The sequence below is a fragment of the Saccoglossus kowalevskii genome, chromosome 13, assembly GCF_978046115.1.
Source record: "Saccoglossus kowalevskii chromosome 13, keSacKowa6.1, whole genome shotgun sequence".
Classification (NCBI taxonomy): Eukaryota; Metazoa; Hemichordata; class Enteropneusta; family Harrimaniidae; genus Saccoglossus; species Saccoglossus kowalevskii.
This window is the reverse complement of record NC_140653.1, coordinates 26642057-26665230: the sequence shown is the minus strand read 5'-3', so window position 1 is coordinate 26665230 and position 23174 is coordinate 26642057. Positions and strand designations below refer to the sequence as shown.

The 23174-nt window shown below is 38.5% G+C and overlaps 2 protein-coding genes across 2 annotated transcripts; both read right to left on the bottom strand.

Annotated features, from left to right (window-relative positions):
- Nucleotides 1-769: 769 nt before the first annotated feature.
- On the bottom strand, nucleotides 770-12982 carry LOC100375100 (uncharacterized). Its single transcript, XM_002740143.4, has 10 exons — nucleotides 12500-12982; nucleotides 9608-9767; nucleotides 9065-9235; nucleotides 8349-8440; nucleotides 7415-7892; nucleotides 5727-5949; nucleotides 5430-5519; nucleotides 3371-3579; nucleotides 2674-2880; nucleotides 770-1594 (listed from the first exon to the last, which is right to left on the bottom strand). Exons 1-10 carry the CDS (start codon nucleotides 12814-12816, stop codon nucleotides 1304-1306), a joined length of 2238 nt encoding a protein of 745 aa, XP_002740189.1. The 5' UTR covers nucleotides 12817-12982; the 3' UTR covers nucleotides 770-1303.
- A 1641-nt stretch (nucleotides 12983-14623) lies between these two features.
- Nucleotides 14624-22797, bottom strand: LOC100375243 (uncharacterized). Its single transcript, XM_085507380.1, has 10 exons — nucleotides 22490-22797; nucleotides 22093-22252; nucleotides 21353-21523; nucleotides 20019-20110; nucleotides 19363-19840; nucleotides 18720-18942; nucleotides 17376-17465; nucleotides 16356-16579; nucleotides 15705-15905; nucleotides 14624-14997 (listed from the first exon to the last, which is right to left on the bottom strand). Exons 1-10 carry the CDS (start codon nucleotides 22795-22797, stop codon nucleotides 14668-14670), a joined length of 2277 nt encoding a protein of 758 aa, XP_085363506.1. The 3' UTR covers nucleotides 14624-14667.
- Nucleotides 22798-23174: the final 377 nt, after the last annotated feature.

Below are 23174 nucleotides of genomic sequence, written 5' to 3'. Positions count from 1 at the left end.
CTTAATCTGCAACTTGGTTTGGTGTTCAGCCGCCATTTGTCATAATTTGGGCAAAAAACTCGCATTCTAAAACAGCTGACAAACTGTTTTTGTTCCTTTTTCCATAAGAAATTTTGTTTTATACTGTTTTCTGAAAGCCTTAAAGGTGGTGTATACTTGAGACTTGTAATCAGAAAAGGGGGTTACCGGAAATGTAAACTGTCCTTTTAGAATAGTGAGTGGTGCCCTGAAGGCCTAGTTTGTCAGACAGTTCGACAATATAGACGCCGTGTTCGACTCCCCATTGGTCGGTGCTTACCATGGAACAATACAATGAACTTCAGCCACCCGTTCGATTCGAAGTAAATAGTTTTGAAAATGAATCAGCTGTAGTTTTAGGATCATAATCGAAAAACTCAAATATTTTTTTTTGGACATGTACTGTATATGAATGAATAATGATTGGCATGCAATTGCGCCCTCACAAATAGTCAGCATCCCAAACTATGTCGGTAGCGGGCGCATTTTTATAACACCGTCCTCTCAAAAAGTGTATTTCCCCCACATTACTATATTACCTATAGACCATATCGCATTTCCAAATTATAGTGCATTGTGGGATTATTTTGCCAGTTATCGAACACAACTCCACCAATCATAAGTAACTATCTCCACAACGCACTAAAATTTGGAATTACGATATGGTGTATACCAAACAGTCTTCAAATAGATAGTTGTTATAATGAAAAAAGAAAAGAAACGAAAATATATAGTGACATCCAACAATGTGTTATTACGATGACAGTTCGATTAATGTTTAATTAAAGTAGTTTGATATAACTTAGTTTTATTTAATAAAATAGTTAATCCATCTGTTTTCTTTGCCTATTTTATAAAACATATTTATTCCTTTAAACATTTGTAATCTATGTATTTAACATGATGTTGATCTTGTTTTTTTACTTATACTTGTGTTCAATATTTTCAGTTCGGTTCCATGTTCAATGAAACCTCGCTTGACGATAAAACCATAACATACCACGTGACAAAAACGACGACCTTGAAACACGTGCTTATGTCGCTATGACACAATATTGTCACGGTCAGAGAATAAAGTTTTCTGTTGAACACCATTAACATGTTCCGTCATATATAAATATGATTTGATTGTACTGATTGGATATACACAGTACAAATATCGCTGGTATATACATGTCGAAAGTAAACTTCACTTAGTGAAAAATACACATCGGTTTTTATCGATAACTGATTTTACCCGATATATACTGTGATCAAAACGTGTGTGCATGCATTACATTTGTTTTCATTGGCACTGGGACAAAGGAGTAGTGTGTCCGTCGACAGTGAAATGACCCCGGAGAACATTGGACGGTACTTTGGTTGACTGGTGAGGTTGCTGACCCCCAGCGTAGACTGTATAAACACCGGGTTCGATGACCCATTTGTTGGTATACACAGCCATTAAACGAGGAGGGACTATGATGGCGATGTTCGCAAACGTCTTGGATTGTAACTGCGTTCGGCTTACGCCAACAAGTTGCCACTTCGGTACTGGGATTGAAGCGTTTTTCCAGCTCAGATAAAACTGGGTGACCTAGCAAACGAACAAAAAAACACAATTAAAAACATCTAAATACTGCAAAAAGAAAACAATTACTATATGACAAAAACGGTCAACTTACTGACCAACATATATGAAAGTGCCGCGTAATTTCTTATGGTTTGTGAAATGTTTATCTGAAGCCGTGATATTTTTCAAAAATATATGGTCTATATATTTTTTACATCTATATCTATATTTTTTATACATCCAAAAAAAATATCTAAACTCGACTCAGTCTGACTCCTGTCGAAGTAATTTATACTGTAAATAACAGAAAATAGGTGTTCAAGTCATCACAGAGGAAATTCACGATAATGTTTAATTAACCGTAAATATACCAGCCACGTAGAGCTCCAAGTGATTTGGTACGGTTCTGGTGACAGCAATTCCGAGTAAGTCTACATAACCAGATCCATTGCAAATACTATGAGCATGCCTAAGTATATTGTCACAGTTTCATTTGGGTTCTCAGAACTGTTTTTGGAAACTGGGCATCAAGGAATATTCTTTATTGGAAATACTAAAAAATATATATGATATATATAAAAACTTTTATTTTTTTTTCTTATTATATTTTGTATCACATGTCAGTTCTTGTGTGCCTGTGTGTAAATTGCAACTGCTGACATATACTATTAGTTATTTTTGCCACAGAAATCTTCCTATCGTAATTATAATTTAAATGCGCCATCCCGGCGTCAGCAAGTTGCATCCGTCTGTGCATGAATCTCTCACTCAGGGTATTGGGGCGCACTCTCTTCGATTTGAAATATAAAAGGGTACATGTACTAGTACTTGGTAAGTATCACAGGGGCCTTATTAATGATTCAAAATAACTGGATGTGTCGGCCATGAATGTGGCGTCATCAGTAGTGCAGTGATTGGAAAGAACCACTGCCTGAAATATATTATGGTTATTTTGAATTATTCCTCTGACACTTAAGCCTACGGTTACCGACTACCATCTTCTACATACTCAAATAACCAACTATTTTCCCGCCACTGATGTGACACCTATTTAATTGATACTTGCTGATACCATTTCCAGGAAAACAAAGAATATATTATACCTCGTCTCCTGTCACATCTCCAGTATTTTCCAGAAAGACATCTATATTGATTGAACTGCAAGGTTTAATCGGTGTGGACGGAGTAATTAACAAGTCACTGTAGTGAAATGTAGTATATGATAAACCATATCCAAACGGGAACAGTGGATCTCCGTTGAAATAACGATATGTTCGACCTTCCATGGTGTAGTCCTCCATCGGCGGCACCTGCATACAGGAAATAAGAGTCTCCATTGCCGAGTGGAAGCTGCATGTTGTTGCCCTACATCGTCATCTCATGCCAGAACCCTCACTAAAAAAAGTTCACGTGCTTATTTTACCACCACTCTCAAGTGAATCATTTTGTAAATCATTCTGTAACTCGAAACTACAATTTGAACGATTGATCTGGTTTTAAGGGAACTTTACAACGTTGTATTGGTTACCAAACAATTCATACCCACATTGAAAGTCGTTCATAATACATAATACGATTATCCAGAGAAAATTACTATCTTTATATTTCTATTGAAAGTGTCTGTTTTTAAACATTGAGAATATACGTCATCACACATCTGAAAGACGTAAAACGTTGATAGCTGCCGATATGTCAGAGCGAAATAGGTCGAATGCCTTCGGAACAGACAACCTTGTTCATAAATTAAACTAACATACCGCGAACGAGATTAATTCACCAACCATATTAAGCCATTCGTACCTGACTCATGGATTTTGGCCATGTTATCGGTAGCCTACCACCGGGGTTACTCCCTGGTGAGTTCACAAACAGATGATAGAGCGCCGTGCCAGTGGTCTGTGCTGGGAAGAAACATTCCACTATAACAGGTATGGCAGGGTTACTAACTGCCCACGTGATGTCTAACGGCCCTGCGTTGAAGAGTAACAAAATAACCGGCTTGTCCGCAGCTGTAGGAAATCCATAAAAATACAACGATGAAAAATACATGTCATATAATTTGCATATTGTATATCTATCATACACGTTTAGATGGCCTAAAATAGCCCTTTTTTAATATCGACCATCTTAATGGTTTTTCCTGTCAGCTACTTCACAAACTACTTTGCCGCTAGATGGCGCAATTTATAGAAACTTTTACTGCCAGTATTGGCGAACTTATTGCTTGGTGGCGTATTAACTTTGACCATGCAAATCTGCCTGTATTATTTGTTATTCGAGTTATTTATTATTAGCTATTCTTGCCCAGACAACTAAAATTCATAGTACAGAATTCGGTCGGCTTTACGCATACTCCTCCATGATGTTCATGTTTGTGGTCATCACATTTTTTATCAGAATTTTAGAAAAAATGAAAGAAATTAAACTCATAATGAAAGCACAAATTTAAGAATAAAATAAAAAGCTGCTCGGTACGTCGATCTTAGGAAACAAATTACTTCCGACACACTTGTAATCATTCTGTTTCAGGCAGCATAGTATCACTAACACGTGGGGAAGATAAATGAGATGAGATGAAACAACTTCGCCCTCAGCGTCATTATATTTTCAAACGCGTCCTCTAGTGACGGGCACTTTTATGACGTAATTAGCTCGGCTGGTTCTCGCTTCAAGTGTTATGCTGTACCAAGCAAGAGGCTGATAACTAGTAATGGTTCCGACGATCTCGTTTCTTATTCTATTTCCCTGGATTACCTGACGCTGGCACTTACGCTCGTTCTATATATAGAGTTTTCCTTCTAATAATTGTATTTATAGACATGGGTAACGTATAACAGACCTCGGGGTGGTGTGAAATGACGTCACGTGCATTTGAGCCAGAATCCCGGCCCAGTAGAACAATGTGGCGATTATTAGTTACATCACAGTCCGTGGTTACATGCTTCCCATTGGAGATGCTGAATTGTTCGAGTTATGATGGACATGGAGTTACGAGCATCGTGTTACGAAAACATTGAGTTACTCAAATAACCATGCCTATATTTTAGTAACCACGCCCACTTTTGTGAAACCTCGTCTAAAATGTAACTCGACGTTCAATTAACAGTTAACCATCCAGTTGAGGGCAACATAGATTTTTTGTTCTGTTTCACGTTCAAATTTAATAACTCGAATGTTAATTAACGGTTAACCGAATTTCGAGTTACGTGAAACAACCAAATTTCGAGTTACGTGAAACATAACACGTTAAACAAAACAACTGTAACTCAGTTAGTTGTTAATTGAAGTTCGAGTTACCAAATGTGGACGTTAAACAACAGTAACAATTTATGTTGCTCGTAACTCGAAGTTTGGTTAATTGTTAATTGAACATTATGATAGAGTTACAATTTGGGGGAGGTTTCGCAAACGTGGGCGTGGTTTCTGGAATATTGGCGTGGTTATTTTCGTAACTCGATGTTTTCGTAATTCGATGTTTTCGTAACTCGATGTCCGTGACTCGAACAATTCAGGATCTCGTACTGTGGCCACGCAACAACCTGCGTCCTACTTGCCATTCTCAAAGGAACCAGCGAGTAAATACTAGTAGGTGACGCGAAGGCCGTTCAAAGGGTACATATCGTTTTGATCCGTCGTCCATCAAAAAAGATTTACGATATATCAATGACCAATACACACGACGTTGCCTTCATCCATATACTAGTACGTAATTTTGACGTCACAGAAGCGTCCGTCCCTAGACGGCGTGATTTATAAAATGGCGTATTCGTAGTGTAAACGTTTCAAAATTCATTTCATTTTTTACGTGAGCTGGTAGAAATAACACACCCAAGATGCATATAGTATAGATGTATTTTACCAAATGTGACCGCATCCTGGAGTAATCTTAATTGTTGTCCTGGCAACGTGAGTTCAGATCTGTCATGTGCTTCATTTTCAACTTCATTTCCTGGTGAAAAGAAAAAACAAACTATGTCATGTTGTTTAATTTGAACTTTGTAACGGACAGCGATTGACAGACAGAAAAAATTGAGAGACAGACATACGGACGGACAGGAGAAAAAGACAGAAAATACAAACAGCAAATAAATTCGCAAAACAACCCGAAATCACCACTATGCAATATATTTAATGTGAGTCACTGGCTGGCTCCTACCTGTTCCTAAACACACAACCACCATATCAACCCTGTCAATTGCTTGTTTGGTGCTCTTCGGATCATATTCGGTACAAGCCGGTGATAGACAACCTGACGCAAATGTGGTAGCAAGTCGCGCAATCTTCGACAGACCATATCTCGGTGTCACGGTCAGGTTACTAACATCCGGCGATTTACTACCGTATATTTCGATAGGGTTATCGCCAAACGGTCCAACAACCTAAACAAAATGAGAAAATGTGACATTAGATGTAAAAAAAAAACGTATAATTTTACATTGTGTTCAATAAATCTCACTCTGATATCATGTATAGCGCCGTCACGGTGTTGAAGCCTTAGGCTATTGTTTGACACATTTCATGAATTAAGTACACGTCAATTGTGGGGAAGACTTTAAGCAAATTCGCACCTATGCGAACGCTGGGACAATTTCAAGAGTTCGAAACGAATTAAATTTTAAGCATGTTACTGCACATATAGTACTGACTAAAACTATTTTTTTTGAAACGTTTTTCACAAAATTGGGACTTATAGCGATAATTTTATATGAATTTTTCATTGAATATCACAAAACAAAATTTCATTAACATATTATGATAATGAAAGGTGGTATACAATCTTTAATTCGTCCCGAACTCACTTTTTTTCTTTTTTGCAATTCGCGCAAATTCAGACCACGATTTTAAATATTTCAAAACATTACATCAAGACTCCAATAATGCTTTAGTAATGATGTCAGATAAAGCTTTAAATCGCAGACATTTCTTTCATAAAATAAAGACTAAACAGCAATGCAATATACTACTTTCTTTGTGCTATGTTAAAGTGGGAGGGTCGTCACCTGCGCACGCGCGGGAATTGAGTCCCGAACGACGATAACAACACACGCTAAAGACGCAAATGATCAAGTAGACGCTTGTTTGTAAACAATGACACGCTATGGCCATCTGACGCATGCGCAGGTGACGACTCCCCTGCTTTAAATCACCTGTAAACGACAGTCATATATGAACGCAGGGATAATTTGAACATACAACCAACTACCCAACATTTAATTACGTTTAAAAGAGTTGTTTTAGGGTTTGGTTATTCTAGAATCATATCAAATACATAAAACAGCATGCCATTTCTTGAAGAAAAAAAACAGCAATTGCGCACGCGCCTTGAAATACTGGTACGTACTAATTATAATTTATTCGTAAGTCATTGTTTCAACAAACAAATACTTCTTTGTGTGCCACCAGTATAACATGTGTGTATAAACATTTAAAGCGCGGTGGTTGTCATGTAAATAAACAATGTATTTTACATGCGTTGTATACGTCGCTATGAGTCCCATATCGAACAGGACGCGGCGCGACGACTACCGCCATTTAATATCATGCAAAAACACTTAGTTCTTCATGCTGCAAAGCACCATTCGTACAAGTCACACCCCCTGGCGGCAAAGCGTTCTGTGACGTAAAATGATGTGTAGGAAAACGTTCACATCATCGATATCTGTGTTTTTAGAGAACTGCTGTATTGTAGATGACGAACGACTCTGAACCAAAAAGTGTTATCTATTTGAACGCCATTGTATACGTCATTTTGAACGTCGCAGAAACACTTCAGTAGAGGGTGGGTAACTACGTCACAGATACTATCTTAGTTAGAGAGAATAGCAGCAGAAGAAGAATTCTTACAGCAAGTTTGTCAATCTTTTCTTTCAGTGGCAAGAATCTATTCTCATTCTTCAACAACACAAACGACTTCGCAGCCGCTTTCAACGACAACTCCTGATGCTCCTGACTTTGAATAATGGACAGGTCCAGCTTTGAATACGGATTCATTTCCGGTGGGTCGAATTCCCCGAGCCTCATTCTCGTGTAGAAAAGTGGCGAAACTCTCGCTTTGACGGTTTTCATTGTAACATTGCCCTGCTTCACCGCCTTGGTGGTCTGCATCATCACATTGTCAGTTAAATTCGACGAGAGTTCCAAATTGAGTCCGCTGTTGACGCACGCGATAGCTGTGTCTAGCATGTCCTTCGTGTAATGGTGTGCATCGTAGACTTTCTCAACTGCTGATTGGTCACTAATGACGTATCCCGTGAAATTCCACTCCGTGCGGAGAATATCAGTGAGAAGTTTCTTATTTGCGCAGGCCGGAACTCCATTTATACTGGTAACATAAATAAAAGCTTGGATTAATTTTGGGAGGAGTATTTGTTATTATACTGCGTGCACAATGACGCCGAGAGTCAACGTAGTGCAGCGACAAGAAACTGGGCGAGTCTATATAATAGCGAAAACACGGAGATACTTCCAGATTTGTTTAAGCAGGGACGGTGTTCGCGTTTTATCGAAGTTGTGGTTAGCTATGACGAGACACTTGTAATCCCTATCTGTTATATGTTACAAAGGGCCGAAGTAGCTTAAAAATGCTGCAACTGTTTCGTCGAAATAATTTTATCAACATAAAGAAAGACGTCTTAGATTGATGAACTTGAACTCGGTTGATGATTGCTATCATATCATTTTGAATTTACAAATACAAAAAATGTAGTCTTATAAACCATGTATATTTATAAGTACCCATATTTGACTGAATTGTAAGAATAATGAACATACTCAGTACCTGTTGTAGCTGCACATCAAACTGTATGTCCCTGCTTGTATACACTCATGAAACGCTGGTAGAAACGTCATCCTCAAATCTCTGTCAGATACCTGGCAAGGAATAGTTTAATTTGATACACAGGTACTAGCATGATAATGAGAAAATGTGTTGATGTTTTTTTGTATTTCTGACAAATTTGGTCATAAATCGCATGAAAATTTTCATTAGTTTATTATGAACAATCATGAAGCTAATGTCCAATGGTACAATTAAATAGCATTAATTAAGCTTTTTGAGAAACGTGTTCTAATATTTCTTGATAATTGCTAGTTTTAGAACAATTCCATAGAGCACAATGTTAAAGAAAAATTGCATTTTTTGACACTTCTCAAAACCCAAATTTTTTTAAACAAAAAGTACTCCATCATTAACAATATATGATTTTTTCAGCCTATGTCACCAGACTAGATTTTGAGATATTCCATACTATCTCTGGTAAAAGTGTTATAATAGTGTCAAAATGGCGACTTTCCACTAAAATACAACCATCATTTTCTCGGAAAAAAGAATGGTGACCACCAACCTTTTCTAGGTCAATATCCTTGTTTTGCCTGAATAAATGAATAAATTCTGGGTATTTTAATTTATGAGTAGGCTTCTGCCTTACATTAAGACAGGAAAACAAACTGACAATGACAGTAACAACCTACACTTCGGTACAACTTTATTCTTACCTTGGCATCAAATGTACTTCTCGAGGACGGGATATTCTCGGGGCCTGCGTACGCATCGAAATGTTTACACCCTGCATTGGCAGTGACGTAACGAGGGTGGTTACCCTGGAGACCAGTGACAAAACTTGCAGCAAGTGTACCAGACAGGTATGGATCTTCTCCGTATGTTTCCTGAAAGCGAAAATACTAGTAATTATATCGGAAGTCGTGTAAGAAATCCTGGTAAACTTGACAGACTAAGACTGCGAAACGTCTGAGATAGCGGCAGAAACAACACGAGTTTGTTTTACAAATAATAGCGTTTTTTTCACATAATTATGTACCACACTACTGCAGGTAAATATTTGATTTGAAAAGGTAAGGTGCATTCGTCAGGCTCGTTTTGTTGATATTGCACAAGACAATGACCGCGGCGTCAAAAACCATATTCGAACAAGCCTGTGACAGAATAACTGACATCCCCACTCTAAGAGAACGTTCTCAGTGTCAAACGTAACATATGAGCAAATAGAAACAAAAATATGCGACTATTAACTTTCCTACCTGGATTCTTCCCCATAATGGATGCCGAGCGATGTTAATAACTGGACTGAAACAACTCAAACCTTTGTGATCGCCATATTCCTTGTGTTTGGTATAATTATTGTACTTGGCTCGTACTTCATAGGCCGTGGCATTGGCAATTTGCTTAATAAGCACGGCACTGTAACACATTGACAGTAAATGTTATAACAACCGGTCACTGGTAGCATAGTGTGTGTAGTGTCAGACTCATGATCGGTAGACCTAAGTTCAAATCCTACCTTAGGCTGAACATCAAAGGGTCGACCCCTACTCTGGGTGAGTGTGCCACAGACTCAATGGGAAGGTCAATCCACTGGCCGAGATTCATTCACTAACGAATGCGACTTTGGGGGAACCTTGGTTAAGGTCCGCAGGTGCTTGTGTTTGACCGAGCCTGGTTAACGCATTAAATTGCCATTTGATAGGGAGATGGCCGCACAGCCCTGTCATGTAGTCCCAAACAGGAAATGACTTCTGTGGCAAAATGCAATATGTGTCAGCACTTGCAATTTGTACATACAAAAAGTCAGGAGGGACAACAGTGACATTCAAAGTCCGGAACTGTCGCCTGGCACACAAAAATATTAGAGCACTTCAAAATAATTATATTTGATATTACATTTTGGTAAAACATTCAATTTTGATGAAATACTGAAACACTGGTTTTTAAAGACGCAATATAGACGAGAAGCTGAAATGTGCAATACTGCCGTTTGACACTACACGCGGATGAATACATTGGATTATGCTTTATCACGAATTATAATTGGCTTTTTTGGTACGTACAAAAACAATCAACGCGCATGCGTATTAGGTATTTTCATTCAAACTATTATTACACAGTCTGCTTCAAAACCAACATTATTAGTGTACGACACTGAATCGCAATTAAATTTGGCCTGCATCAAACAACAACATTAAAAAAATGCATGTTTTTGTTCATATGTCATCTTTATTTACCTATCCAGGTGTCTTAAAACGCATGAAAATGTTCATTGGTTTATTATGTAAAATCATGGAGCTATTGTCCCATGGCACCATGAAATAGCATGCTATTGTGTGTTACAATGACGTGTTTTGAGGAACTTGTCCTATTATTTTTTTCAAAAATTGTTGACACTTTTTTAAATCTATTTTTTTAAATACTTCAGGGCGACACAAACTACCACAACACCACTAGCCTACAATTTGAGAACCTATTGTAAAGGCGTTATAATACTGACAAAATGGACACTTCCAAATAAAATGCAAGTAACTAATTAAGCGCGTTGCTTGTGACGTTTACACTCAGACTGACAACCTTGTCCGAGGTATACAGAATGCTGCCCACAACGGTAACGTTTATAATCATAAACAAACTAACTCGTGCAATAAATTATACTACAGTGTATATACCAATAAAAATCGGACACTTGGTGTTGGTGACACTTTGTGTGTTTTCAGAAAATAGTCCCGATTCACGTGACGTGGTATCTGCACAGGGTCAAAACAAAATTTTCTTTAGTGATTTATCACTTTTCTCACCACTATTTTCTATAATTTTATCGTTAACTTTGGATCAAATTGAGACACAGGCCTTGATCACAATTTTAGACATGTATTATGTGAAAAATGCTAAACAGGTTTAATATGTTTAATAAGGTTGAGAAGTTGGTGTACAGAGGGTTATTTTCGATTCACAAGACGCATTTTCACTGGGAAGTCGTGTGACCATACGCAAAAGACTCATAATCACTGCATCGCATTCGCAGATTTACACAGCCAGCCATGGCTTTAACCAGTGCAACCACTGCGCTGTTATGAAATCTACACTACTGGTGAAAGTTACTACATCACGTGGTCCGTCACTTGGTAGAATAACGACAGCCCTCAATTGTTGTCACTTTCCAAAGAGGTCGGATGTCACGACAAACATGTACATCTTTCATGTGGTTCTTCAGTACAATTTCGATGATCATAAAACTGCTTTTTAAAACGAACTTTTAAATTGTCTTCAATGATGTCCACAATATTTTCATGTTTTTAAAATGTAATCAGTGGATACATTTAAACCAACAACGGGCTATGACCTACTGGTATATGAATTTGGAAAGGTTATTGGTAGCTGTCGGATTTGTTTTTTTGTTCTGTACAATTATTCACTGCGTGCCGTCTTAATGCGAAGCGTACATTCACACTGGGCGTACTGTCGCCATTCAGTCAAAACATAATCTGCCCGGGACTCAAACAGGTGACAGCTTTTAATAAGTGAAGACAAGGCCGCGACCCTGTATGATGTACGTATCAAGGGGCGTGAATTACACAAAGACACAAATAAACGTACTGTACATCCCGGGCTTTAGGCGTGAATAAACTGATTTCTGGTCGCCGTCAAGTAAACTATATACTTAACCGCTCTAGTAGTTTAAAGGACGGGAGCTGCAGTTATAGACGTATTTGTTCATCCATGTAAAATATATATTAAAAAGAAATATAAATAAAATTAAATAACAAAAATGGTAAAAATACTGCTAAAGTAAAAGCTTATACGTCAAAACATATGCCATAAGATAACATAATTTGTTGTCGTGTTTGTGGTGCTTGACTCGTACCACTTAGTTTACAAAAAATAAATTATATCTATTTCATGTCATAATTCAAATACCAGTGATTTTCACGCCAGTTAATAGGATTATTTACCTCGAGCATTTAATAATAAAGAATCATGTACCAGGTGGCTGAAGGGGCGGGACGCAGTGTGCAAAACAATCTGCAATGTTCCGTTCCCGGGCGATGCTACGCCCAACTTATACAAATGTTGTGCTGTCTATTGTTTGGCGGCGGGTACAGAAACATTCATAAAACGAATAATGTAATTATAAAAAAACTCACTCGAATGTCGCTGCCAGTCCGAACGCCTGGGGGAATGAAGTAGCTGGTCCTGCGGAAAGATCACCGCGTAAGCACTCCGTATTCCACGAATAGGGACCAATATTGAGACGATCGATGGGCGGGGCAGGTCCGTTACTATACCTGCCTCCCCTGGACATTTGCAGTACGATTTCTTCTAACTTAAGCCTACCGACCAAGTCTTCGACTCGTTTGTTCCATGGAAGCGAAGTATTTCTGAATGGAAAGTCGCTGAGAATCGTGGAGATCAACGAGAACAACACGGAAGTGAACACAACACATTTCCCGGGAGGTGCCATTATCGGAGGAGCTTCGATCGTCAACACCCTTCGTATTCAATTGAGAAGTGTCATTTCAGTGCATGTGATAACAGTTGACTAGATCAGGTGATAGTGCACCTGACGACCTACTGAAATTTGTACAATGCATGACGGGGTATTGGTTAATAGTCAAAATGTAACATTGCTGCCTACGAGGGCGCAGTCTCACACAAGTTCTCCGTTTCAAGTTGAGGGCGTTTTCAGTACTTACGTATATTTGGCTTATGTTACTGGTACTTTAAAATAAACTATTATTTATCATGACATTTATGCATTTTATGATTATATAAAGTGGATGAGCTTTTCTGGAACTTTCGAACTAGATGCTGTAGTTTTGGGAGAGAAATTTATCGAAGATTTGTCACGTACATATAGGTACTCATTTGTCTTGTAGATGCACTTCGTTTGAAACACTAAAACTACCAATACGAGACATCAGTTGTAGAGGTTACATACAATGCACATTTACCGCAGCCAGACGCACAACCAAAACAATTGCTGAACAACAGCCTAGTTTAAAATTAACACCGTGATTAACAATGTGAATTTTTTTCGTTTTTATGTAGAAAAATAAAGTATTTTTCACCAAGTAAAATCATAGTTATTAAAGTTATCGTTGATATATGAGTTGTTGAACACACTACATAGTTTGTAATTTCATTCAGCTTCTTTCAGTCATAATTCAAGATAAATAAAAAGCAAAAATATATAGAATATAGCAAATTATCTTTTTCCTGTAATATTCTTTTGTAATCGGTAATTATGAAAATTAGTTATATGTGCATAGGGAATACATTTTGTTATGAATTATTCTTAATATAAATTTCTGAATTATCTTGTCAAACTCGTTTTTTTTTCTCCAAAAAAATTTCACAATTTTGAAAAAGGCAAGTCTTTATCGCAGTGTTCCATGTATGTAATGCATATACTAGTAGTTTATTCGTAATCACATATGCCGCAATAGAACGCTCGAACAGCGCCAACGTGAAATCTCTCTTCCCGCACTCTAACAGCATGTGACGCGCAGCAATGCGTAGAGCGCCAGCCCAAGAAAGGTTGATTTGTCATGCTTTGTTGTCATACGTCAATAGTTTACAATTACCCTCTTGTTTGAATTTCACACATAGTTAACGAGGCTTTTAAAGCGGGAGGGTCGTCACCTGCGCACGCGCGGGAATTCAGTCCCAAGTGACAATAACGACACACTTTAAAAACGCAAAAGGCGCTTGTTTGTAAACAATGACACGCTATGACCATCTGACGCATGCGCAGGTGACAACTGTCCCGCTTTAACACATACTACAGTAACAACAAGGTAACAAGGTACTCTTCTAATGAGAACTTGAGGAATGTTTCCAAAAACAGAAAGAATTTCAGCTGCGGCTGTATCAGGAAATGTATTGCTAAAATAATTGTGGGTATCACAGGTGTTATAGCAGACACAAAAATACATGCAATTAAAAAACGAATCGACGACGAATGCGAAGTAAAATATATTTAATAGTACAATGTGTTTCTAGAATAAAAAAACCGTGACTGGCGATGGTAATGAAACATGTACAGAGCATACAGTTTTCAAATATATCTTAGAACTGTAAATAACTTTGTAATCAGGTTACGGTTTGATACGATTTAATTTTTAGTCGTATTTTTGTTGTATTTTTTAGAAGAAAATTAAAGAAAATCATTTGTTGGTTGCAGTTCAACGATTTATATTATTCTTTCCTTAAAATACCAAAGATAAAACACCAAATCCGATAAAATAAAAAGTGACGTACAATGTTCTCAATTTTGCCGATCTTGACATAAATTATCAGTATATTTATGTCGTCACTTCCGGAGAAAACCCTGGGATGGTTTGTTATTAGCTGTCTTGCAATCAGACAGAGGCGTTATTGGGTCTGTTATAGTAAACTTTTCTTCCAAAATATTGGACGGTACTTTTGTGGCTTGATTTGGTTGTTGCCCGCCAACGTAGACAGTGTAGACGCCAGGTTCGATCACCCATTGATCAGTATATACCGCCATCATGCGGGGAGCAATGGTAAAATGAACTTCAGTGACTCCGTTTGTTTCGAGGTAAAATCTTTTGAAAGCTACCAGCTGTAGTTTTGGAACGACAACGGAGGCGTTGTTCCAGCTCATATAAACCTGTGTAACCTGTTAATAAGAATATACTACATTGCAGTATCGTGAAACGGATTTCCCGTAGAAGAAACGTAAATTGCGCCCTCATCATAATGGCCGCAACCCAATTACTATTATGTCGATAACGAGCACAGAAACGGATTTAAACATGTCATAATATTGAAATAATAACATGCCATTTGTGTTTAAGCTGAAATATAGTTTGTAAAACGCGAACATTTACAGTACAGTAGAATGTTATTTATTTATTAACAAAAATGTCTTGGTGTATGGGAGTACCCATGATAACACTGCGATAAATATTTTCCGTTTTCAACAATGTGAAAAAACCCCTGAAAAAACTGATTTTGACAAGATAATTCAGAAATAGATTAAGAATAATTCATAAAGAAAAGTATTCTTTATGCACCATAGATACATTTCACAATGTCGAAAACGGAAAGTCTTTATTACAGTGTTATGGGTATGGGTCTTTATCGTAGTGTTCCATGTATGGAATGCATATACTAGTAGTTTGTTCTATTATATAGTAGGAGTTTGTCGATTAACATTCAATGTATGTCTAGTATAAATAGCATAACACACTTACAGGCAAATACACGCCCATAACCGTGCCCGGTAGACACAAAGCTGCATTTGGTTGGCTCAAGAATAACGACAGGTACACCAACTCCCTGGCAACAATGCCAACCGGTCCATCAGATGACTATTGTACCTACCTCGTCTCCGCCTGGGCCGAGTTTATACACGGTAACAGATACTTTTACTCCGTTACATGCTGGGATCGTGGACGGCCATATTACCAAACTACTGTATGAAAAACTTCCATATGATAAACCATATCCAAACGGGAACAGTGGATCTCCGTTAAAGTAACGATACGTCCGACCTTCCATAGTGTAATTCGTCATCGGTGGTACCTACATTTTATGGAAAATTATTCAATGGCAAACGTCCTGGTCTTGTGTCGACAATGAACTAATTCATATAACTGTTAAATTATTAACATGTAGTGGAGCTGTTGTTGTTGTTGTCGTCGTCATCATAGTCGCCGGCTTTGTCATTGTTGTTTTGTGTTTGTTTGATTGCTTGTTTGTTTTGTGTATCCTTGTTTGTTTCAGTGTGACACGTCAAAAGCTCAGTGAACTTTCCTTATGGATGAACCATTATTTCTTCTAAGTACCGAGGATTATAATCGGAAAAAATCAGTAGAAAACATGGGAAAAAATCATGTGCGTGATCTGGACACAACCTTTAGGCTAAAACAGGAAAGAGTACATTCCTCGACAAGATATATAATATGCCCGAAATGCTAGCCTACCCACTCCATCATAAATAATGGTCTACCCCTTAATTATCTTAGCTCTCACCTGATTCATTGATCTCGGCCACGTGATTGGTAACCTTCCACCGGGGTTACCGTTGCCTGTATCAACGCCGTGCGTATTCATAAACATTCTGTACAGAGCATCGCCTGTGGCCTGTGATGGGAAGAAGCACGCCACGATCACCTGGATTGCCGGGTTCTCAACAGCCCAAACGATGTCCAAAGGTCCAGCGTTGAATAACAGAAGAATAATGGGTTTGCCATTAGCTGCGGAAAGATCGCCTCATAACTTTGAAAGTTTATTGAAAAGGGATGTTAATACTAAATTAAAATTTATGATTTAGTTCATTAGCATATGAGACTAAGACGTTTTCTAGATCTACTGTCTAGGTATATATGTTCTATTAATTTTTGTTGTGCTATGTTAAAGTGGGAGGGTCGTTACCTGCGCACGCGCGGGAATTGAGTCCCAAGCGACGATAACAACACACGCTAAAACGCAAAGGCTCATGGGTAGAAGCTTGTTTGTAAACCATGACACGCCATGGCCATCTGACGCATGCGCAGGTGACGACTCCCTCGCTTTAAGTGCCACCACCGTCGATATGGATATATATATATATATATATATATATATATATATATATATATATATATATATATATATATATATATATATATATATATATATATATATATATATATATATATATATATATATATATATATATGTGTGTGTGTGTGTGTGTGTGTGTGTGTCCTTTGCCATACAACGCATGAAACATATATTGTTTGCACGAATTAAAACGCATGCTGTGTGGCGACCGTGTCGCTTTTGGACTTCAATGAATCGTATGCTTGAATCGAAGGTAGTCGCATATTTAGACAAGCTGTCCCTTAGTTTGGCAACAGTCCCTCTATCATAAAGATAGAGAGACGGTGGTTTGGCATTTAGTTACATAGTTCGGCATATAGTCACATAGTTCGGTATATAGTCACATAGTTCGGTGTATCAGTACTGTCACTAGTGTGGAATATTGTGTAAACTTTCCCTCATCCTTACCGTACTTTACCACGTCTTGTAACAGTTGAAATTGTTTCCCGGGCAACGACAGATCAGACCGATCAACAAATTCGGCTTCTATCTTTACGCCTAAAATATATATTATAAAATAAATACTCGTATACTTTATTTTGCTAACAATTAAACTCTCTCTGCCCGATGATTGCATTAATGATGTACCAAATAAGTCAACACAGGGTGGTATATCAGGTCACATGACCTATGATGTCACGAACAGAACTAAATGATGTTTTTTGTTCAAACAATATCTTCTAGCTGTCAAGGTGATAGTGCATGTAAATAGCGTAACAAATTCTTATGTTTTGCCTTGTATGCCATTTGGCTCAGCAGCATATGTGTTGTATTGTGACCTCGGCTAATATGTATAATTTTGCATATCATAAGCATATTGATGATGACGTCATAGGGGTTATCTACATTTTCGTAACACTCCATATATAATTGCAGACGTTCGGTCTGGAGATGTTGAATTGTTCGAGTTACGGACTTCGAGTTACACACACAAAATCTATCATGTTGCCCGAAACTCGAAGTTCGGTTAACTGTTAATTAAACTTTGAGTTACTAAATGTGGATGTTGCTCGTAACTCAAAGTTTTGTTAACTGTTAATTGAACATCGAGTTACAATTTGGTTGTGGTTTTGTAAAAAGTGGGCGTGGTCATTTTTGTAACTCGATGTTGGTAAAAACGGGGACGACATCAAAAGATCGATGTCGGATAAAAAAACTTATTTGCTTTAGTTTGGGGGTGGGGGTGACCTCAAAAAGTTTCCATCCTACAAAAACGATTTTATTTTTTAATGAAGTCAAAAAAATCTTAAATGTTTCTATCCAATCATGGAAAAAATTAACAGAAAATGAAAAAAAAAAACATTCAAGACGAGAAAATGGTTTGGTCCGAGTGTAAATATGTGCAAAATGAGGTAAATTTTAGGGCATGGACCTAGAGCATGCGCAGAACCCAGAAAAGTCGTTTTACACCCACCCGACAATCAACTGCTTTGCCATACTGTTATCAATTTGTATTTAATGGTGAATGTAATCTGACGCCATGATCAATATTTATCAACTAAGTTTCTGTGAGGGTGGAGGTGGGGGAAACTGAAGGAATTGTTTTTTATCCTACATTGAAATTTTGATGTTGTCCTTAACTCGACGTCTGTAACTCGTACAATTCAGCATCTCTCGGTCCGCGCCTTTTACTCAATACGCGAGATCTCGGAGTGAGCGGAAATCACCTCTTCAAAAGTAATATTGCATTTAAAGAAAGGGTGGACCTGAATTTTGGCGGGAAATCTTTAAAATTACGATTGAAATTGATACCTGTTCCGAGACATACTACAATTAGATCTGCTCCGGTTACGGCAGCTTTGACCATCTCGGAGAAATAGGTAGTGCATGGAGCGGTCAGACAACCCGGTGTACATCGTGTGTCGCGTGCCGCGTTGCTGAGACCTTTACATGGCGTCACAACGAATTCTTTGTCGGGATTGGGAGAATAATCACCAAACAGGTATGAAGGGTTGTCAGCAAATGGACCAATCACCTACAACACAGACCATTTGGATGTTCCATTATTTCATCTAGGTGGGTTAGGCTATTTTTTTTAAATGTGTGCAATTGTTTTTCCATGCTATTTCGCAGTAATTTTATTTTTCCTAAATTATATCGCGTCCTTTGTTTGAAATTCAAAACTACCCTACCAACCACAGAAAACATCCTATCCCATTGAAATAATCGTTTACGTAACTCTGTACCTTCTGATGTGACCAACCGCGTAGATTGGAAAGTGGCGCAATTTTGGCGAACATTTCACAAACGTTTACGAATGTAATGTGTTTTTGATTTCTCGAGAAATTGTTCTACGAAATAAATCTTCTTTATTTGATCGTGAAATTATATAGGATATTATGAAGCTATCGTTCGCATGTCTACGAGTTCTCCGACACGTAAAACAGGAACTCACCGCTAATTTATTCACCAACGTATCCAGTGGTAGTACACGGCCCTCCCGCTTCAACAGAACGAAGCTCTGTAGAGCCGCCTTCACTGCCAACTCTCGGTGCTCTTCACTTTGAACCACCGATAAGTTTAAATTGGCGTATGGGTTTAGTTCCGGTGGGTCAAATTCCCCAAGCCTCATGCGGGTGTAAAACAGCGGTTTTACTCTCTCGACCACTGTCTTTTCCTTAATCTTGCCAGCTGTTACCGCATCACCGATCTTGATGTACATGCCGTCACCGACCGGGAACGCTAAGTCCAGGTTACAGCCCGCATTCACCGCAGACGCGACGGTGTCGACGATGGAGTCAGTGTAGTGGTGTGACGTCATGATGAATTCAACGGCGCCTTCGTCACTTACAACATAGCCGTCAAACCCCCATTCTTTCCGTAAAATGTCTGTTAGAAGGCGTGTATTGGCACATGCAGGCACCTCGTTGATTCTGCATGGAAATAAAGGCATTTGATTGATTGATTGATTGATTGATTGATTGATTGACTAATTGATTGATTGATTCATTCATTCATTTATTCATTCATTTCTTCCTTCCTTCCTTCCTTCCTTCCTTCTTCCTTCCTTCCTTCCTTCTTTCCTTCCTTCATTCATTCATTTATTCATACCTGTTGTAACTACACATGACACTGTAGACCCCAGCCTTAACGCATTCATGAAACGCTGGTAAGAACGTCATCTGCCAGTCTCTCTCGAAAACCTGAGAAACAAGATATATTTTATAGGGTTAATGCAAACATGTTTTGTCATCTAATCAGTCTGTCCTAGGATGTATGACGTAATAGTCTTGATTTGGAAGCATTAAAGCGGAGAGTCGTCACCTGCACATGCGTCAGATGGCCATAGCGTGTCATTGTTTACAAACTTGCGTCTACCCATGAGCCTTTGCGTTTTTAGCGTGTGTTGTTATCATCGCTTGGGACTCAATTCCAAGGCGTGCGCAGGTGACGACCCTCCCGCTTTAATTATATTACAGATTTTGTTGCGAAGAAGAAATTGGGCGGCCGAACTGAACAAATAATCCCTATAAATACGGCTGTACCAGTCATAACGAAATAACGATCATTTGATATGCTGTCACGACACGTGGATAATTATCAAGTCGTCTGGGATAAAGTTAAAGGGCGGTGGTCCTGTTCGATATTGGACTCATAGCGACGTATAAAACGCGTGTAAAGTACATTGTTTATTTACACGAAATTCGAACACGCGCTGCGCGACGACCACCGCGCTTTAAGCGACAAGATTTCCCTGACAGCGGAATCAAACTTTGGCATATGACAATTTAACAAATTTATTCAAGAGACTTCTTATTCCTGATGTCGGTGCAATATCTTGGCCTTCTTTGGTTCATTTTACTCTTATCGGCTATATCTCATATAGGTGACTTAAATTTACCGAAATAAGCACATTTTACGACTGAACCGGGTAAATTTCACATTATGTGCACTCACTCATTCTTTCGAGATGAATAGTTCAAATTGTGATTCTTCAAATTAATATAATAAGTACATGTCATGTATACTTTAAGATGGAATTAGGGTGTGGTTCGGACATTGGCGATGAACATATGCATGGATTTTTGCATATATCCTTTGTTATTCCTTTTTACAGCACTTTTTAATTAATTATTTTTAAGAAGATGGTCCTAATCAAAGCAAATTAAATATTTTGATTTAGTTGGTGTTTTTATGCTGTAGAGAATTTGAGAATTAAGACGACGCGTTGCATATTAAGCGTGATGACAGGACAAGGATGGGATGTGCACAGTAATTCAGTCAATACACAAAATTATACTGTATATCGTTGGCTTTGTTGTGCTTGAAGGTTTCACAATATGCAACCAAAGTCGTGCACATCAAATACAACATATTTTTCACCGTATGGGATTCCTAAATTGTACACTTGATTTTTATACAGCAGGAATTTTATCTCAGCTCACCTTGGCATCGAATGAAAATCTTGATACGGGTATATCTTCGGGTCCACCGTGAACGTCGAAGTGTTTACACCCTGCATTGGCGAGGACGTACCGTGGATGGTCGCCTTGGAGACCGCGTACGTACGCACTACCAAGCTCACCAATCAAGAAAGGATCTTCTCCGTATGTCTCCTGTAGACATAATCATGGAAACTAATGTTCTTCCAAATATTAGAAAGAATAAATGATATGCGGCTGTATGTATAAACAAGTGGCGTTCTGTGATTTTTGTTGTGAGGTTAAAGTTATTTTTATTGGAAACAATATATTTGTATTGACTTATATACAAACGAACAAAAATGCGTCATTTATTTTTTATAAAAACATGTACAGAGAGTTATGAGATTTGAAAATCTGCTCAATAGACGCCCGTGTCAAATCAATACTTCATTCTCATAAATCGCGCCCTCTAGTGACTGGACGCTTCTGTGACGTCAAAATGACGTTGGATGAAGGTAATGCCGTTCAAATCGACAACTGTGTTTGGTTGTATATGTGTTCGTCATCTGCAATTTAAAAAAAAATCTCACAAAAACATAATCTTCATTGATGGACGACTACAAATCAAAATGACATCGACGCTTTGAACGGCCTTTGGTCATTCATTGACGTCATAAGATCGCTTCGTCACTGGAAGGCGCTATTTATGGAAAATGTGTATTGATACCTATCCACCTAACGCCAACGTGTGTAATCTTTACCTGATTTCTTCCCCACAGTGGGTGCCTTGCGATGTTAATGACCGGACTGAAACAACTTAATCCGGTGTGTTCTTGGTACACTCCGCGTTGTACATAGTCGTTGTGTTTGGCTCGCACTTCCAACCCGATCGCCTTGGCAACATCACTCAACAAGTCCGGACTGTTGGAAAACAAATTGCCTTATGGGTTATGTAATGTGTAAGTTTGAAACTTAAGTTCAGTGAAAATAAATTTGGATCAGGCTACCAGTCAAGTAGTCCCGTAGGTTATTTTCACATTGCGCACACATTTACTCTTCTAATATTGACATTTTTAGATTTCTTCCCGCATCATTGGCATCATTTTAATTGACCACCGGCAGATTGAAAGCGCCACAGTCGTCGCGCCGCAACATTACCTGAATGACGCAGCTAATCCAATAGACTGTGGGAATGCCGTAGCCAACCCATCGGGGGGTACCACTCCGTGTAGACACTCTGAGTTCCAGACGTATGGCTTTATCCCGAGCCGATCTATAGGAGGGGCGGGGCTGGTTCTCGCCATCTGTAGGACCATTTCGTCCAACGTGAGTCGGCTCACCAAGTCGTCCACGCGTTCTTCCCATGACAGCGATGTGTTTTGAAACGGATACGCAGCAGATATTAGTGGGAATGAGACAAGATGGATGACAAGCAACATCATGGTGATATCGGTCAACGCGGCCATGGCTGTTTATGGCGATCACACGCGGCGGACCAGCTTCGTATCACAGGCAGTGCAGTATTACTATTTACTGTATAATAGATTAGCCCAATCTCTTTGCGCGTTGTACGAAATGGACAAGCTAGTATGGCTATCTTTGCGATCTTAGTACAAAGTTCGACAATTGTTTGGGCTATATAGGTTGCACGTTTCATCGTACTTTTCAAAGTTGACGGTGTGACTATAACACTGAAGCAGTATTTGGACATTAAATTAATTATAACCCTATAATGATGTAATATTCGCTCGTCCTGATTAAATGTCCAAATGCACACATAATATATGTATGACATAAATAATATTATTATACATCTGTCACCGTAACGCCATAAGTTACAGCA